The sequence below is a fragment of the Cetorhinus maximus genome, chromosome 7 (genome assembly GCF_964194155.1).
Source record: "Cetorhinus maximus chromosome 7, sCetMax3.hap1.1, whole genome shotgun sequence".
Classification (NCBI taxonomy): Eukaryota; Metazoa; Chordata; class Chondrichthyes; order Lamniformes; family Cetorhinidae; genus Cetorhinus; species Cetorhinus maximus.
The window spans coordinates 80683573-80703585 of record NC_135885.1 but is presented as its reverse complement, the minus strand read 5'-3'; the positions used below and the strand labels follow the sequence as shown (position 1 = coordinate 80703585).

General features: G+C 40.1%; 1 protein-coding gene across 3 annotated transcripts in view; it reads right to left on the bottom strand.

Moving 5' to 3' along the window:
- Positions 1-3207: 3207 nt before the first annotated feature.
- Positions 3208-20013, bottom strand: part of LOC144682893 (protocadherin Fat 3-like) — a 689075-nt gene continuing 672269 nt past the window's right edge. For 2 of the 3 annotated variants that reach the window (XM_078545758.1, XM_078545759.1), the window contains 3 exons: positions 17641-17751; positions 7399-7434; positions 3208-6196 (listed from right to left, as the gene is read on the bottom strand). In XM_078545758.1, coding sequence (XP_078401884.1) covers positions 5586-6196; positions 7399-7434; positions 17641-17751 — 758 coding nt within the window. In that variant the 3' untranslated portion in view covers positions 3208-5585. The remainder of the gene's footprint in view (positions 6197-7398; positions 7435-17640; positions 17752-20013) is intronic. The other variant, XM_078545760.1, reaches the window with a different exon arrangement.

The window sequence follows — 20013 nt, the reverse complement described above, 5'->3', positions numbered from 1 at the left end:
TACCTACATCAGATGGACTGCGGTTGAAGATCATGATTCACCACCACCTTTTCAATGACAATTAGGGATGGTCAACAAATGCTGGCCTTGCCTGCAATGCTCAGATCCCATGAAATATTAAAAAAATTAATGAGGTGCTTTATATTCTTGCAATGCCACTCAACCGCTCCGACACAAAAAAGGCAGCAATTTACACTGTGGAGTTTCATTCCTACAGGTGGTGAATCATTGAGAGAGATTTTTAAAAAGTTAATTTTATCTTACCTTTCCTTATTTGTGTCTCCATCCAATCTTTCTTTCCCTATCTTTATTTCTCATTCAGTACCTAAGTTTGATCAATTCACCTTATTACATTCTCCATCTCTCCTGTTTGTTTCTAAATCCTTAAATCTCATAGGTTAAGATTGGTTGTTTGTCCCATCCCACTGTTCACTAAGGTCCCAAGTTGCCCTGTTACCCTTGCTGCACTGTCATCAGCTGGCTCTTCCAGAAACATACGGAGAAAAAAAGTAAGCTGAAAGCTAAGGTAAAAAAATCAAACTAGCAAAGCAAGGCGTGAAATCACCCCCTTGAGAACAACCTGGTCCAGTAGCTTTGGTTTCCCCAATATTAAAGGAAGGAAGATTTAGTTCATCCAGGACTGAATATTGGACAAGCAGTCTGACACCACTGAGGCAGTTGAGTGGTTGAAAGAGATGGTGGTAAGTTGCAGCTGGCTAATATCAGTGTACTTATGGAATCTCGCTTTATATTTTTGGATGTTACCAAGTCTGCGATCTGTTCTACCTCTATCAATCCCCTCCCACTTATGATTTTAATTACCCACTTAAAATTGCAAATGTTGTTTGGGGATAATACTAGAGTTAAAGGGTGGGGGAGGAATTTCTGAAATGTGTCCAGGAAAACTTCCTTCACCAGTATGTTCTTGGTCAAATTAGGAAGGAGGCATTGCTGGATCTGGTGCTGGGGAATGAGGTGGGTCAAGTGGATCACTTGGATAAGGGTGATCATTGTATCATAAGGTTTAGATTAGCAATGGAGAAACAATCTAAACTAGAACTTCTAAATTGGAAGGGGGTTAACTTCAATGGGGTGAGAGGGAATCTAGCCAGAGTAAATGGAACCAAAGACTGACAGGAAAAACGGTAATAGAACAATGGGTGATCTTTAAAGAGGGATGTTTCAGGTACAGGTTAATTATATTCTAACAAGAACAAAAGGTAAGGTAACCAAAACTAGGGGTGGGATTTTCCGCACCCGCCCACTGCCAGGATCAATGGACTTCTGGCTGGGGCGCCGCCTTGCCCGTGGCGGGTCCTGCCCGCGACGGGGCCAGAAAATCCTGGCCTAGGTCTCCTTGGATGGCGAGGAAGATACGGAATATGTGGAAACAAAGGAAAATGTATGTCAGGTGAATTCTTCCAGCAAGAACCAGGGGCGGGATTTTCCGGTCCCACCCACCACCGGGATTGTCCGGTCCCGCCAAAGGTCAATGAGCTTTTGGCTGGGCTGCCACATCCCCCCCGCTGGGTCCCGCCATGTCGGGGCTGTAAAATGCAGGCCCAGGCCAAATACAATATGTTGAAAGGGGAAATAAATGGAAAATATGAATAATGCAGAGAGAATGTGTGAATGGAATGGCAGTTAACATAAATGGGTACCCAAAAATCTTCCACCAGCTTGTAAATAGTAAACAGGTAGTAAGAGATGGGGTGGTGTTGAATAGGGACAAAGAGGATGTAAAGTACTTAGACGTGTAGGGCAAGATTAGAATATTTAATGAGTACTTTGAATTGGTGTTTACTAAGGAAGCGGAATCTGACAAAATATCAATAGCAGTAGACATCGTAAAGGTAATGGATGGGGTGAAAATTGATAGGTAGGATGCACTGGAAATGCTTAGAATGGATGTCACCTGGTCCAAGTGGCTTGCATCCCAGTAATTTGGTACACTAGTCTCAATGCAAGAACAGTACATTCGAGCACTTAGTTTCCTCTCCTGATGCTAATCTCCCAGCTAGAAGATTCTCAGTTTCTAAATGTGCTTACCTGGGGTTAATTCAATGTCATACTTGGTTCCGAAGGAGAAAAATGTGTGTTCCTCATACTTGGCTTCTCATTGTGACAGTCTGAGTAGAAGGCTTCTTGTGATGTGAACTGAAGGTTACCTCCCACCTGTCCCCCCCCCAAAAATATCTAGAAGTTAAACAATGCAAAGACTTAGTTCAATGGAAAGTTTGTGCAGTACATGTTATGCAAGGGGAGTTCTGGATAAGGGCATATATTTTGTGGATGACTCAAAATTAACTAATTAAAAACATACTTTATTGTTCCATCAACTTAAGAAACGTAGTGGCAGTTAAAAATCAATTTGTACAATGGACAACAATTGAGTCATCGTAAAATACTACAGTTTTTAATACTGCCAAAAACACCAATTACACAGCTGATCATTGAAACAGATCAAGTTCTGCTGACATCTGGTTTCCCTTTATTAACACTTAAAAAACAATCTTATCCTTTTGCACTATTTAGCCATGTTTTGTCAATGACTTGGCACATTCACAGTAGCTATTCAAAAACACAACCTTTAGCATATTGCCTTGTGTGACCACAAAATTCATGAAAAGCTAGGCTTGCTGAATTCATTCCAAGACATTAAACAGACGTCTGTTCCGAACTTCAGCAACAATAAAAGTAGTATTTGGGTTATCAAAATGAACAGAATGGATCTTGTTGAACAATTTAATATTTTTCTTCTTTAGAAATAGTCCATCAATACTAATCAACCTCTGTTTTGGATTGATATTTCAATTTTATCAGCAAAAAAATTCAAGGCATCCCAGAACACAGTAAATATCTACAAATGCTTGCAAAATTTAAACAACCCAGTCTATATCTATGTACACTTTGTACAAACTTCTTGAACACATAAACTTACATCTTTACAAAGCCTGTTAATAGCAGGTAAAAATAATACACAACAGGACGACAGTTTAATACAATACTACAAAAAGCTTAGAAATCTTTAGGCATATCAAATTTCACGATTTTCTAAAATGCAGTGCCATAGACCCACAGCTGTTTAAGATAATTTACATACAAATGAACAAACAAGAGTCTAGATGTAATGTTATCATTGAAATATCAGTGACACTGTAGCTTTTTGAATACATGGAAATAACTTTAAAGATGCATGAAAAAATATAATTTTCTCATTTTATTCAGGTTATGAATTGTGACATAGCAGGTTTATGTTGAAAGCTCATTTTGTAGAAATTGGATTGAATCAGGCCTAACTTATTTCACTCTATATCTCCAACATTCAATGGGAAGAGATGACTTTCAACCTATATGACTTAGGCTAGATCAGAATCTAAGTGCAGCTGTAAATCTATGTTCAAATTCTTTTCACTGCATTTATAAGTATGCTTTATTTAAACTGGTAACACTATATCACTAAAGACAATACTTTATGGGGAATCATTTTCTGCCCTGACAGGCCAAAAACATAACTGAATCAATGATTAAATAGCAAAAACAAGTTTTGCTATTGCTTGATTAAAATAATTTGCAATAGAAATACATTTGTTTGAGAATGTTTTTCATTTGAGAATTGTTGAGAAATTTCACAGTGATTTTCACATCGAACAGCCTGAATTATGGCCTAACAAAGCCTTGACTCAAAATGTCATAAGGTTTGAAACTTATATTTCTAACCACAAGACTTTGAAAGTGTTAATTTGCAGCCTACTGAATTTTCAGGAGAACTCACAATTGCATGGCTACATCTGTTCATAATTTTAAAAAATTCACTCATGGGATGTGGGCGTCGCTGACTGGGCCAGCATTTATTGCCCATCCCTAGTTGAGCTTGAGAAGGTGGCGGTGAGCTGCCTCCTTGAACTGTTGCAGTCCATGCGATGTAGGGACACCCACAGTGCTGTTAGGAAGGGAGTTCCAGGATTTTGACCCAGTGATTTTTGACAGCAGATTTTACCTGTGAGGATGGCGTCCTATATTATCTGCAATCATGCAAAAACTCAAGGGTATGAAAGTGACTCACATTTAATTCCAAAGGTTTTCTTACAGGTTTTTCTCAGTAAACAAATGCACCTCATACTGTCCTTCCTCATTGTCAAAACAAATGAGCTTGTCAAATGGCTCCTTAGATTAATAAAAATGCATATTTATTCCAAATATATTCAGATCTAGCCTGCAGTGCAATTTTTATTTTTTATATATTTATTCTTTCGTGGTATATGGGCATTGTTGGCAAGGCCAGCGTTTGTTGCCCATCCCTAATTGCCCTAGAATTGAATGGCTTGCCATGCCATTTCAGAGGACACATAAGAGTGAGGTAAGGATGCCCTAAAGGACATTAGTGAACCAAATGGGTTTTTACAACAATCGATTATGGTTTCTTGGTCACCATTACTGACTAGCTTTCAATTCTAGATTTTATTAATTGAATTTAAACACCACCAGCTGTCATGGTGGGATTTGAATATGTGGCCCCGGAGTACCAGCTTGGACCTCTGCATTGCTAGCCCAATGACATTACCACTGCACCACCATCTCCCTCAAACTCACATATGAGTTTGGAATAAAAGTTCTCTCGCCCCTTCAAACCTGTTTTAACATTGAAATAAACTAGCCCACTGTAGTTACAAGTGTTATGTAGCAGATTGTTATCTCACATTAAATTCTATGTGCTTTGATATAGGAATAAGACATGGTAAAAATGCTATGGCAATTAGTTCATTTGTAAAAGTGGAGAAGAGGCGGAAGCTTCATTTTTGTTAGGTACTTTAGGTAAGTTCCATTTCTTAGTGGTAGCTGTTCTGCTTCACTCACTCCATTGCTTTAACTTATTGCAGTCAGTCAATTACTTCAGGACTGAACACAAATATACATTCCATGATTGATACTGTAACTAGCAAGAAAGTAAACGAACAGAATTAAACATTAAGGGATGGATTGCTAAACATGTACTGCCGTTCTCCTGAAGAACCGTCTAGACAACTGATGCCTTATCAGTTTGTTACTGGACTGTAGCAATGTACAGGTAGTTGGCTGTCCAGTGATTTAATTCATATTATTTTAAGAAAGTGCCATTACTAGTTACTTTGTCTCTTCGGCATTACATTTAGGAATTGCCTACACAGACTGTGACTGTTTGATTAGTATTTAATAGAATCAGAAGATCACTTAATCCTACAGTATCAAATGAGTTTCCACAGGAACAATACTTTAGAATTTCATCAATGATAATAAATGTAATATTTTTCTGCACTTCCAGCTCCAATGGTGACTCAGCTTGGAACCATATCATGACTCTCATGAATTGGCTTCATTTATTTAAAAAAAATCTCTTATTTGTAGCCACATTAGGAGTCTGTTGTGGGTATTATATCATGAAATTAGTACCCAATTAGCAGAAAATAACTCATTCTAATTACTTTGTCCATCAGTCCTTATGGATGTAAAAACGCAATGGAAAGCTCTTCAACTTCCTGTCACTGCATCACTTAATCCCCAGCATAGTTGAATTATTAGCTCTGATCTGGACCATATAGCAGTAGTCACACTTGTGTCTGGTATTGAGATTCTACAAAAGAGATATGAATATTATCAAAATTAAGCTCTTCGCCACTCTCGTAGTCACTCATCACTACTTCAGAATCATCACAACCACAGCTCATCGACATATCTGAAGATGATGCATTTGTCGATGTGAGTATGGGCATTGATATATTGTCGCTAATCACTTTCTCCAAGTCTTGGTTTGAACCTGCACCATAGTCTGTCTCACCATGGACACCAACAGCCTCTCCTTCTGTTGGCAACTGGTGAGGTGGAAGATACTGGCTGGGATGGAACTGTGGTCTTCTGCGGCCATTGGAATTTAAAGTGTTCAATGCAGATGTTGTCTGGGGTGGTTGGATGATCTCATATTGATCCTGGTAATCCTCTGGCAGGGGAGGAGGAAGTTGGTCCTGGCCCAGGAATTCCTCATCATGAGGGGGTGGGAAGTCATTGTCTATGTCATATCCACCGAGGTAGTAGTCAGCATCTAGTGATCTCTCATTCTCATGATGAACAGGGGCAGTATCAACTGCTTCATAATGCGGTACTTCTTCAATGTTTGGCAGTCGAGTGCTTGGCATCCAGTCTGAGGTATCCCAATGATATGCTGCAACAACAAAAAAAAGTTCCAGTAATATATTTGTTATTACAAATAGCTTAAGGATAGGCTAATAATGAAGTGACCCCTTTGTTCGGTCATTCAAAGATGTTTAAACATTGTGTGTCATTGCAGCTAATGAGTAGTGTTTCTACAATGAAATGCATTGGATGGAATTTGATTTTGATTATTCCCATTGAATATTTTTATATATAGATCTTGCACTTAAACTAGAACACTTGTGTGTTCAATTAAACTATGCACATCCAGAGATCTAATTATCCCAAATAATTTCCTGATTTGTTACTTGGAATGTATGTGTTTAAATGGCCAACTAGTTTTACCTTTTAATACTAAAAGGATGCTTCTGCATCACAACCTTTCAGGATTGGTTCTAGTACAATTCCAATTGAAATATTGTCAATCAATACAAGCTCCATAGTGACTGTATAAATTTTAAGGAATTTATATTTTAAAAAGTACACAAATAAACGGTTAAAAATCAGTGCTTGACTTGCATTGAAACAGGATTTATTATCCATCAAATACTGAACATGTAAGGTGTTCCTTTTTTTATTTCAGAACTATGCATATTTGTATTTGTGGCTTTATGTGTGACATTCACTGACCAAACACATAACAGCATGCTTAGAATGAAGTAGGATGTCAAATTCATGCAAAGGCCAACCAAAAATCAACATGCATTTTGAAAGCCAGTCACTTCTTATTGTAAAAGCTGCAATATTGATAAAATAAAGCTGAACCAGCAAATTGTTGAATGATGCATTTCAATTAAACCATGCAGATTTCATTTCTAATAAGTATTGTGATAACTGATGTTTAAGTACATATTTTTTCTAAAAAATATTACTTAAGATTATAATGTCTGTCAATATTAAGGTCACCACTTTTGTGTTTAAGCAGCTGGACACTGATTTAAATTAATTATTAAGATTGAAATTCATTATTCTTACAAAATGAGTTCAGCCTGAAGGTCAACATAAACAACATGGTATTCAAAAGTAAATCCATGCCCTTGCAAATTATTTTATATTATGCTCTGCTAGAAATTACTGTAACCCTCACAGTTCTTGCTGCATGCATACACAATGGGGAATTGAGTTCCAAAAACAAATGAGGCAAATTGCTGCTTTAAAATAAAAGATCTTGGGGTAGCATTAACAAGCAGATCGGAAGTGTCTGGGAGTCACCTCTGTTGTAGCTCTGCCCCTCCTTCATAAGGGACACTGTCAGGTGGAAAGTGAAAATAAATGAGTGTTTGGTTAAAAACATACCTCAAGTACATCAGTTAAACAGAACATATAGACACTGCAATAGCTTTAAAACAGCACAGTAAAAACCTTGTTCATACATTTAGCTCAACAGCAAAATGTACACTGTTCCTATTCCTCTTGCTGCCTGGACTTGAGTATCCTTAAAAAACAAGTTAAATCGTGGATCCATTACAATCATCATTTTTTAATCTAAATCTACTGAAGTATGAAAAGATTTAATACAGATTTGCACTTTGTATCAAGTATAATATTTATTGATTCACATCAATAAATGAATATCATCTTCACCAGATGAAGCAATAATGAATTGTGCATCATTGGAAACCAGTATTCCAATTGATAGGATTTAGAACAAATGAAGGATACTGTCTTGGTATATTTGCACTTACAATCTAACATGGGTTTCATCACAAAAATGTTCTAAAATACTTTATGGTTTGTCATTTTTGAGTATCTAATTTGATTGATGCTTCATTTTCTTCATGGTTGAACTGAAATTTACTTTTTCTTTGTTTAATCACATTTAATGGATTAAAGGAATCAGAAATTATTTTGTTTGTCTTAGGTTTTTAACAGTGATGGTACACCATGATTTTAGGTTCACTTTTTTTTTTGGAGAATGTTTAGCTTAAACACTATAATAAAACACACATATTTCTATATCAGTATATTATAATGAAGCAAGGATGTCTCTAAATTGTTCCGGGTATCAGCTCAAAACTGCATTTCAAAAGAGTTTAAACTGTCAGGAATATCATACAGTATTTTATTTTACTCAAATCTGACCATTGTAAATTAGTACTTCTGTACTTTTTTAATGTATCATATAAGTATCCTTTCAGTTATCTCTCTGTAATGACACTCAGACTACATCCTGTTAAATCTGTCAATTCTCTTTCACAGAAACAGGATTCTTATGCTCTGTTACAGAACTTGGTGTAGTTTTTTCTTAATTCCCTTTGATTACTTCCCTAATCTAGGATTATTTATCAGGTAGGAAATTGTCCCAGAAAACCTTTCCTGGGGCTTTTCATTTTGCTGTATTTTAATACCGTGGCCTTGAAAACTAGAGGCTGTTACACCATAGTCCTGCCGTGACTTCAGCAGGAATATGCTGGAATGACTGAAAGCTATGCCAAGATCCAGATATATCAGGTCCTGGTCAAGGACTGATTGGCATGACCTTTTGGAGCTGTGCCTTGGCCGACCTCAAACATAGCATTTGATGTATAGGGGTGGAGAATGGGGATTCCTATTGTTATTCCAATTCCCAGGTCTTCATTGGGACCCAGCATATGGTCAGTACAAGTATGCCTGGTGAGACTAGGTGCACCAGCTGACTTATTGTGGATGTGGTGTCAGGATCATTAAAAAAAAAGATTCCAGGGGTAGCTGAACTTTTGTTTCTGAGGGAGGGGGCCCTGACTACCACTCTCCCCTATCCAGGCCACAATGCCAGACTTTCTGGCTTGCCTCAATGCCGGGTGCCTCAGATGTGCCTTTAGCATCATGGATGTCCACCAAAATGTAAACAAATTAAAGGTTTGGAGGAGACGTACCTGACAATTATGCTGATATGCACTGCCAGGTGTCTCTAATTTTCAAACTAAATGAAACATTTTTGACAAGCTTCAAAGATGCATATAAGCAAAGAAACAATGTTATAAAAAATTATTGACAAAGAACATTTTTTAAAAGCAATCGTTTTAAATCCTCAGTGCAGTTAAATTATCTTAAATTAATGCTGTTGATTTTAAGGCAATATCTATGATCAATAGATTTGAATTAGGAAAGAAAGTTGTTGCATATCATCAGATTCTATTTTCAAGTGTTTCTTTAATGGTAAAATCAGTAATAATGTTGCTACAACAATAAAATAAAAATAAAAAAGAAAGAGCAGGGAAGTGGAACTAATTGGATAGCTCTTGTAAAGAGTTGACATAGACATGATGGGCTGAATGGCCTCCTTTTGTGCAATATGATTCTATGAAAAACCCTGAAATAACTGAAATCAGAATATAAATGCCTAATGTATTCATATAAAATTATAGAGGCAATAAAAATGGGCTAATACCATCAGTGGAATCATGGACAAAACAAACAACAACTTGCATTGATATAACATCATAGTAAACCATTCCAAAGTGCTCTACAAGAGTGTTTTAAAACAAAATTTGGCACAAAGCTACATAAGGAGGTATTAGGGCAGGTGACCCAAAACTTGGTCAAAGTAATTGTTTTTAAGAGTGCCTTAAAGGAGGAGAGAGAGGCAGAGAAATGGAGAGATTTAGCGAGAGAACACAAGGGCTTAGAGTCAAGGCAGTGGAAGGCATGGGGATGTGCAAGAGGCCTTATTTGGAGGAGCATAAAGGTCTCACCGAGGTTCTAGGGCTCAAAGAGGTTCCAGAGAGAGGGAGGAAAGAGGCAAAGGAGGGGCTTGAAAGCAAGGATGGAATTTTAAAATTGAGGCATTGCTAAATGACAAGTCAATGTAGGTCAGCAAACACAGCAGTGATGTGTGAATGGGACTTTATGCCCGATCGCATATGGGAAGCACAGTTTTAGATGAGTTCAAGTTTATTGAAGTTGGGAGACCAGCCAGGAGAGCATTGAAAAATGCTGAGTCTAGAGATAACAAAACCATGGATTAGGGCTTCAACAACAGCTGGGTTTAGGCTGGGGTGGAGATGTGCAATGTTATGGAGGTGAAAGTGGATGGTTTTAGTGATGGCGAGGAAATGGGGTTGGTAACTCAGCTGAAGGCTGTGAATAGACAGGTTCAGCCTCAGTTAGTTGCCAGAGAGAACGATGGAGTCTGAGGCTAGTGAACGGGACTAATCTTTCCAATAAATGGTTTTGATCTTCCCAGTATTTATGCTCACACTACACATTGTAATTTTGAGACCGCAGAAATTCAATAAATAGGTCAGTAACTGGTATTGGCTCTTTAGAATAGTCACAAATTTTAGATTACTTCAGAAAACAAATGCCTCAAAAATAAGCTTCTAGTGTGGTTAATATTTTAACTAAAGTTAGCTTTTTCTTGAGTTTAGATTATAATTAAGATAAAGCAACATCGTGGGTTTTTCAACGTGAGGTAAACTGTTTGACTGTATCATGCCAAATATCATTATCTCACAAGAAGAGAGGAGAGCAAGTAGCAAGTTAAATACCTTCATTTTCAATTGTGTCAACTGCATCATTGACCAGTCGTATAACAGTCACTATTGAAGCTTTTAGGGTAGGGTAAGAAAAGGACAAGGTAGGAAAAGGAGCAGCAGAAAGCAGTGCAAAGTTAGTAAGCAGTTTTAAATCAATTTGTAGGCATTTATTTGGTGTAAACCTCCAAGAACTGAAAAGGCAAATGCAAGAATATTGAAGAAGAGCAACTGAATAAACAATCTGCATTTTGATCTTTTCTGTTGCATAACTGTAATAAAGGCTATTGTGAAATAAAAACACAATATCTTTCTTAATGTTTTATAGTAGGGCAGGTTTTAAAAATGGAACTTCTCAGTGGGGAGGCCACCTTTGAAAAAAGTTGCAACATCATGGCAAGGAAGCAACAAGCAGTTGATCCTGACTTCATTTTGTTAACTTTTGTTGAGAGCAGCTGTACAACCTCGATGTTCCATAAGGAATATCAATCATAATCATGTATTGAAAATCACAGGGTATTACACACCATTGACTTCAATATGTATGCTGTCACTTATTTTTTCAATGAGAAGGAGCTTCAAAGTTACAAGCTGTATTGCACCAGCGTGTCTCTTTTAACACACTGAAGAACAGAAGCATAAATGGGTATATTGAGTTGAAATAAACCTTCATCCCACCAATGTTTGTGAAGATGATGCATCTGTACCTTGGGATCAAATTACTGACGCATTTGTGCATTAAGATTTCATAAATAAATTCATTAAATATATGTACATCGTTTGAAGAAATACATTCCGCATTACCATGTAGTTATCATCATTAATTACAAATATCACAGAAAAGAAACTGAGGTTTCATGGTTGATGTACATCAACCTGATAACTTTTGGCTTAAAGCTAATGGAAATATATTGTTACAACCGCTTTTGTTCAGCATATTGCTCATGGACAAAAGTAAAATAAAATGTGCCTCTGTTTTTATTACACAACTTATATTTATATAGTACCTTTAACAGAATAAAGCATCACAGGAGTGCTGTAAAGCATAATTAGGTATCCAGTCACATAAGGTGATATTAGGGCCGCAGAGGCCTAAGCAGTTCAAGAAGGTGGCTCACAACCACCTTCTCAATGGCAATTAGGGATGGGCAACAAATGCTGTCCATGCCAGCAGCACCTACATCCCATGAAAGAATAAAAAAAGCTGGCCAAAACTTGGTTAAAGATGTAGGTTTTCAAGAGATTCTTAAAGGAAGAAACAAAGGTAGAGAGACAGAGGTTTAGCTTCCCGTTACTCAGTGCAGCCTCCCTTAAAGAGAGACAGACTGCCTTTCAGAGGAGTGAGTTGTCTGCACCATGTGTTCCCTGCGAATGCTGCTTGTCCCCATGCTGAGCTCTCAGGCAGCCAGCAGCATTGGCCCCACTTGGACCAATGGTACAATAAGGTAAATGAGGGGGTAGCACCAAATTGGGACCCCCAAAAAACAGTAGGGGCCAATTTCTAGCCTAATATATTATAAACTGTTGTAGTATTATTTAGATTTTATTGGCATATTTTTGCCCCCCAGTCCTACTCACAACCACTAAAAACTAAAATTCCCAAACTCATGAGTAGTGCCGCAGCCTGCCCAGCTCTCAGCCCTCACTCCGGTCTCAGCAGCCTCTAATCCCACTGCTCAGTGCTCAGATTGCTTCTCTCAGATTCAAGCACTCCACAGCCTGCTCCCGAACCTCTCATGAGACCTCCTCACCCATTCAGCACTTAGGCTCTTAACAGCTGAAGGCACGGCTACCAGCAATGGAGCAATTAAAATTGGGGATGTTCAAGAGGCCAGTTTTAGATCAGCGGGGATAACTTAAGCATTGTGAGGCTGCAGAAGATTACAACAGTGATGACATTTTAAAAGTACTTCATTGGCTGTAACATCGCTGCATCCGCTGCTATTGGGATCAGAAGATCTGGGCCAATCGTTTATATTAGATTAGTGCTGTTGCTGAACCAAATTGATACTGAATGAGTTAAAGATTTTCCTTTTATGTCAGAAATTTTACCATTAATTCCTTGGAAGATCAATGTGTTTCGTTATTTTCCTGCATGCTAAGATGGTGCTCTGGGAAGTTCAACAATAATTCTAAACACAATTTCGGCCTGTTGAATATGGAACTAAAGACAATGTAAGTATCTAATAAAGCAGCTCTGGAAATTTTACATTGGTTAATGGTAGCTGCATGAAACTGTACTACTGGCTCAACAGCCAATCTCTCTGTTTTCTACTCTTGTTTCAATTTCTGTAGCAGCTTTAAATTTGAGATTCTAACTGGCCCACACTTTCTGTAATGCAAGCCCCTGCCAATCCTTTTGTGAATGGCAACAAATGGCGTTACTCTGTTAATGCTGTACTCAGTTTTGCAATCACTGTGCTCCCCACTCCTGCCAAGTAACACTATCGAAAATAAACTGATCATTTATCTCACTGCTGTTTGTAGGATGCTGCTGTCTGCAAAGTGGCTGCCACTTGAATCATAGCCTGGTTATAACACAGGAGGCGGCCATTTGGCCTGCTGTGCCCATGCCAGCTGCCTGCAATATCAACTCAGCTAGTCTCACTCTCCTGTCTTTTCTCCATAGCCCAGCAAATGTTTTCTATCCAGATTAAATTCCAATAACCATTTGAATCCAATGATTGAATCTTCTGCTACCACTGTCTCAGGCAGTGCATTCCAGATCCTAACCACTTGCTGCGAAAAACACATTTTCTTAATGTCGCCTTTGGCACTTTTGCTATTCACTTAAATCTACGGCCTCATGGTTCTTGATCTTTCCACCAATGGGAACTGTTTCTCCCGATCTACTCAGTCCAGACCATCCAAGATTTTGAACACCTCTATCAAATCTCCTCCCCCACCATTTCTTAGCTATGGAGAACAGCCCCAGCTTCTCCAATTTATCCTCATAACTGAGGTTTGTACACATATAATCACTGGTGCTTCTGTTCCTGAACCCCTTTAGAACTGTAGCCTTTACTTTATATTTCCTGACCTTCATTTTTTTTAAATTCATTTCATGGGATGTGGGCTTCGCTGGCTGGGCCAGCATTTATTGCCCATCCCTAGTTGCTCCTGAGAAAGTAGTGGTGAGCTGCCTTCTTGAACCGCTGCAGTCCATGTGGTGTTGGTACACCCACAGTGCTGTTAGGAAAGAAGTTCCAGGATTTTGCCCCAGCGACAGTGAAGGAACGGCAATATATTTCCATGTCAGGATGGTGAATGACTTGGAGGGGAACTTCCAGGTGGTGGTGTTCCCATCTATCTGCTGCCCTTGTCCTTCTAGATGGTAGTGGTCATAGGTTTGGAAATTGCTGTCTGAGGAGCCTTGGTGAATTCCTGCAGTGCATCCTGTAGATGGTACACACTACTGCTACTGTGCATTGGTGGTGGAGGGAGTGAATGTTTGTGGATATGGTGCAAATCAAGCAGGCTGCTTTGTCCTGGATGGTGTTCAGCTTCTTCAGTGTTGTGGGAGCTGCACTCACCCAGGCAAGTTGAGAGTATTCCATCACACTCCTGACTTGTGCCTTGTAGATGGTGGACAGGTTTTGGGGAGTCAGGAGGTGAGTCATTTGTCACAGGATTCCTAGCTTCTGACCTGCTCTTGTAACCACAGTAATTATATGGCTAGTCCAGTTCAGTTTCTGTTCAATGGTAAACCCCAGGATATTGATAGTGGAAGACCCAGTGATGGTAATGCCATTGAACGTCAAGGGACGATGGTTAGATTCTCTCTTCTAGGAGATGGTCATTGCCTGACATTTGTGTGACACAAATGTTACTTGCCATTTGTCAGCCCAAGTCTGGATATTGTCCAGGTCTTGCTGCATTTGGACATGGACTGTTTCAGTATCTGAGGAGTTGTGAATGGTGCTGAACATTGTGCAATCATCAGCGAACATCCCCATTTCTGACCTTATGATGGAAGGAAGGTCATTGATGAAGCAGCTGAAAATGGTTGGGCCGAGGACACTACCCTGAGGAACTCCTGCAGTGATGTCCTGGAACTGAGATGAGTGACCTCCAACAACCACAACCATCTTCTTTTGTTCTGGGTATGACTCCAACTAGCGGGGAGGTTTCCTCCTGAGTCCCATTGACTCCATTTTTGCTAGGGCTCCTTGATGCCACACTTGGTCAAATGCGGCTTGATGCCAAGGGCAGTCACTCCCACCTCACCTCCTGAGTCCAGCTCTTTTGTCCATGTTTGAACCAAGGCTGTAGTGAGGCCGAGAATAGACCGATGGGGCGGTAATTGGCCGGTTGGATTTGTCCTGCTTTTTGTGTACAGGACATACCTGGGCAATTTTCCACATAGCTGGATAGATGCTAGTGTTGTAGCTGTACTGGAACAGCTTGGCTAGGAGTGCGGCATGGCGGACACCATCAGATGATCCAGCTGTGATTTCACACCTGCGTGAAACTGATTTCTGCCCCTCATGCCAAATTGTTCCCCCCCACCCGCCATGACACCCGTCGCCAATGGGACCGGATGACACTGCCCAATGAGCTATAATTGAAGCACAACAATATGACACCCAGTGACTGGTCATGGCTTCACTGGTGAGGCCTTACTGAAAGCAGTGTTGTATGTGAATTAAGGGAAGAAAGAAAACATCAGATCACAAGCAAATCCCTAAGATCTCTGCAGGCAATGCTGAAACAGTTTCTAGGATGACATTATTGTTATGCTGCAATCTCAGCTGAAATATTTATTGTACTCTGACTCAAGGTAAATTTACCTTCTTGAAAGAATAAATGCACTGTGAAGAAATTATGAAAAATGTATTTACATTACTTGAAGCTCTTGGACAAGTGTAACATAACATAACATTATCACTTCAGGACCTTATTCAGTACTTGAACAGAAGTGATTATTTGATCATATTAATCAGCAAATATAACTGCAATCTCTCCAGACTATGTAACAGGAAATACTATGATACAGAGATCTAGCAGAAATACTTGTATCACATTGGTCATAAGGTGCCATCTTGTGGCAAGTTTTTAATAAGCAGTGATGATTATACTTGGTTAATCCAGAGAACAGGAGTTCAAATTCAACCATGCCAACTTGAGTATTTGAATTCAGTATTAAAAAAAATTGGAAATAAAAAGATTGTAATGAAAAAAAGTGACCATGAGGCTGACAGATTGTCACTAAAAACCTAATTGGTTCAACAATTTCCTTTAGGAAAATAAACCTGCCATCCTTACCTAGTCTGAACTCTACGTGACTTCAGCCTCAGACTAATATGAGTGACTCTTAACCGTCCTCTAAAGTGACCTTACAAGCCACTAAGTTGTATCAAATAACAAATGGCCTACCATTATCTTCTTAGGGAAGCTAGGAACGGACAATAGCTTATGGCCTTGCCAATGATACCCACAGCCTGAGAATAAATTTCAAGTACAAGGAAAAGATTTACAAATTGGAAACCTATCACCAACTTACCTCCAATGTGCCCACTTCCAGTTTTAATAGTAGGGGTTGGGGGCAGATGCCTAATCTGCCTTCCGGAGACAGGTCGCAAATTTAAATATTTTAAAGAGGCTCTGTGCCTTACATTTTAGCTCTGTTTTAAATTTATGGCAGACTCACAAGCTTTCCCAAGCCTCAGCAGACATGGCAGTTGAAGGGAGGAGAGAATGACCAGATGGGACAGCTCAATAAATCAGGAAAAAGCTTTTAGTTTGTGGGCCAGGGAGAGTGGGAGTGCATTTCTCCTGATACCCAAGCTTGCCTGTTTTCCTCCCTGCCCCGCCCTCCCTTCTCGATGTCTGGTCCCACCTCAATGTCAGCTCCCATCCCAGTGCCCGAACCCCTCAGATCTGCTGCCACTTCAATGCTTCACTCCAATGCCTAATTTCTAACTACAGCGTGGAGCCATGGTCTATCCATCCACTCATCAACATCCCAGTCTCTCAACCTGGCTGACTGTGGCCAGGTAACAGAGAAAAAATGTTAAAATCAGGTTCTTCCATTAGATTTCGCAGGCTGCTAAATCTTCATCTCCCCTGCTTGCTTCCTGCCTTGCGGTTATTATCAAAGCCAATGTATAGAACATCAAATATATAAGGCATATAAGGGTTCCAAATGAGTCATATTCCAGTCGAAACATTAAACCTGTTTCTCTCTCCACAGATGCTGCCAGACCTGCTGAGTTTTTCCAGCACTATGTTTTAATTTTATATGGCATCAGGTTAGTTATGCTCAGACTTTCACAAGTGTATATTATATTACTGCACAAGCTACATTGGAGTCCAGCATGTGTGGTGGGAATTCAGTACCACAGTGGGTTTAAACACTGACCTTTCATTCCTGGGCCTGGGTGTTGAATTCAACCCAGAAAGATATAATGGATTTAAGCTCTGTCCCAGTTGTATGGCTCTATGTAAAATAATTTGGCCCATTAACACCCAGTTCCTAGTGCTGCAGGTTAACAGTTCAAAAACGCTCAGTTAGCTAGGATCTCATTCAGATGGTAAAGTTGGTAAATGTAGAATATAGAAAAAAAACTTTTATGCAGTAATGTTCTCCCAAGGCTTTAGATTTAGTGATTCCATGACCCCAGGGAGCAAGGCTCCCTTCTGGGGTATCAGCATTTTAAAATTTATCCTGTATTTTTGTAGCAAAATAGTCTGCATCCAATCTGTGCCATACCTCATATTGGTGCCAGAAGTAAAAATGTGTTCCATTTCCGAGCATTGACTTATCTTAACCTTGGTAACTTCATATATTTGCTAATAATAAATCAATCTATAAATGTGTGCTTGGCAGGAAGTGAACACTCCATGCAATCAATGCTTTTGTTTGTGGTCAGCAGTGATTTCATATTTTCTCACCTTTTACACAAGACATAACAATGCAAAAACCATTTTATTCTGCATCACAGCCTGTGAAGTGAACTAGACATTAAACTGATTGAAGTAGGTTGTAATGCTGCCTTACCATTATCATCACATGAGTCAGACTGGAAGGAATTGAGTGACTGGACCTCAGAATTGCTACCTTTTGTGCTTCCTGTAAAGCCTGCTGCATCCTCAACAATGTCCACTTTTCCTAAAGCCAGAAGATTCAACACAATTAGTAAAGCTTTCTTTAAAAAAGAACAACTTGCATTTATATAGTGCCTTTTACATAACAAAATGTCCCAAGGCGCTCCACAGGGCTACCTAAAACAAAATATGATACTAAGTCACATAAGATGTTATTAGGTCAAATGACCAGAAACTTGGTCAAAGAGGTAGGTTTTATGGAGGGTATTAAGGGAGGAAAGTGAGTTGGAGAATCAGAGAGATTTAGGCAATGAATTCCGGAGTTCAGGATTTAGGCAGTTAAAGGAAAACACACCAATGGTGGAGCGATTGAGATTTCACTCTGCAGTTCTGGTACTGAAAGATACCCATTTTAGAACAAATGGGGGCAGGATTTTACCATACCAGCTTCGCTAAATAGCATCATTGTTACAATGTGCAGGGCCAACTTTATTTAGCAGTATTTCAAACAAAGCGGCAGATTTAGTTTCTAATAGAACACAAAGCAAAATACCATAAATACCATAAATACTAGAAATCAGACAGAAAAACAGATGTTGGAAACACTCAGCAGGTATGGCACCAGTAGATTTCAATATGAGATAATCATTGGTAGTAAAATCAGCATAAATGGACACCATCAAAAGATTGACAGCTGCAAAAAAAACAATCAGTCCCAAATACTTACATTATAATAGATATAAGTTGCACCTTGAAACTATGGACATATTTAAATTCTGAACTACAGACAGCTTTCAGTGCACCAAATCTAGTTGCGACTGAAAGCAGGGGGCAGACAGGTAAGAGTGAGGCGGCAACCGATGAGAAAAAAAGTTTTTACGTAATGGAGATTTCTTTACCCAGCGACCATTGCGGGACAGAAACTGGCCTAGTTCTGGAATTGAATGCTTGCATGGCTGTATTCCAGGAGCAATGGGGTTTCTCTGCGTAAAGAACTCAGCATTTCACAAAAGACGGGAACGGCACTGAAATAACTGGTCCTCTTGCAATGTGCCCCCACCCCCAACTGCTAGGTCAGTGATATCAGCTGATCAACGTCGCAGAGAACTGTGACTGCATACAGCAGGGGATGGGGCTGGCGAGTCAGCAATCAAGAAGGAGAGGGGTCTGATATGAGGTGGCCTCGGCAGTTATCATCTCGAAATGACGACAAGACAATATTCATTACCATCATTCTCTGCAGAGCCAGGAGCAACTGGAGCAACATGGGATGAAATTTAATCGGGTGATGGGGGTTTCACTGGTTGGCTGTAGAATCGATGTGAGCCTCACGTTGCCCCTTCTGTGGAAGGCCCAATGTATTAATTGTCAATCAGGCACTTGACTGGGAATTAGAGGGTCTTCCCTGGGATTATGGGCCCTGGCGGCAGAAATCCCACCTCCACCCAACCCCACTGAGAGCTGCCAGCAATGAATCCACCAGAGGCCCAAGATCATCGCAGGACCACAGGCCACAGGCGAATGAGGGCAAGATGGGGTTGTGGGAGGGGGGAAACAGTTTGGAAGAAAGGGCAAGGAGTTGGCTTTCAGCGGCATCTCCCCCTCCCTCCCGAAGCTGGGTCCCTTGATTCAGGCACTGAGTGCCTTTGAACGAGGGACAACCCCACCCCCGCACCAGGAGCCCACAAGCAAACATGACAGGGTTTGGCTTTTCAGGCTCCATACATAACGAGTCCCCGCCTGCCGCTGGTTGAAAACCAGCAGCGGTGGAATGAGGCCCATAAGTGGCCTCAATTGGCATTGGGGTAGGAATGAGCATTCCTATCTCACACTTAAATGGGCCAGATGTGAGAAGGCAGCAGGGTCCTCACCTGGCACCCTCTCACCTGTTTCAATGCCCCCCTACCTCCAAACTCACCTTGGCGGGGGGCTGGGGGGGACGGGGCAGATGGACTTCATCCTAGGGTCTTAAAAGAGGTGGCTAATGAGGTAATAGATGCTTTGGCGTTATTTTTCTGAAGTTCCCTAGATTCTAGAAAGGTTCCATCAGACATCAAAGGTTCCATCCTGGACAAAGCAGCCTGCTTGATTGGCACCCCACCCACAAACATTCACTCCTTCCACCACCGTCACACAGTGGCAGCAGTGTGTACCATCTACAAGATGCACTGCAGGAACTCACCAAGGCTCTTTAGACAGCACCTCCCAAACCCACAACCACTACCATCTAGAAGGACAAGGGCAGCAGATACATGGAAACACCACCGCCTGCAAGTTCCCCTCCAAGCCACACAGCATTCTGAATTGGAACTATGTCGCTGCTCCT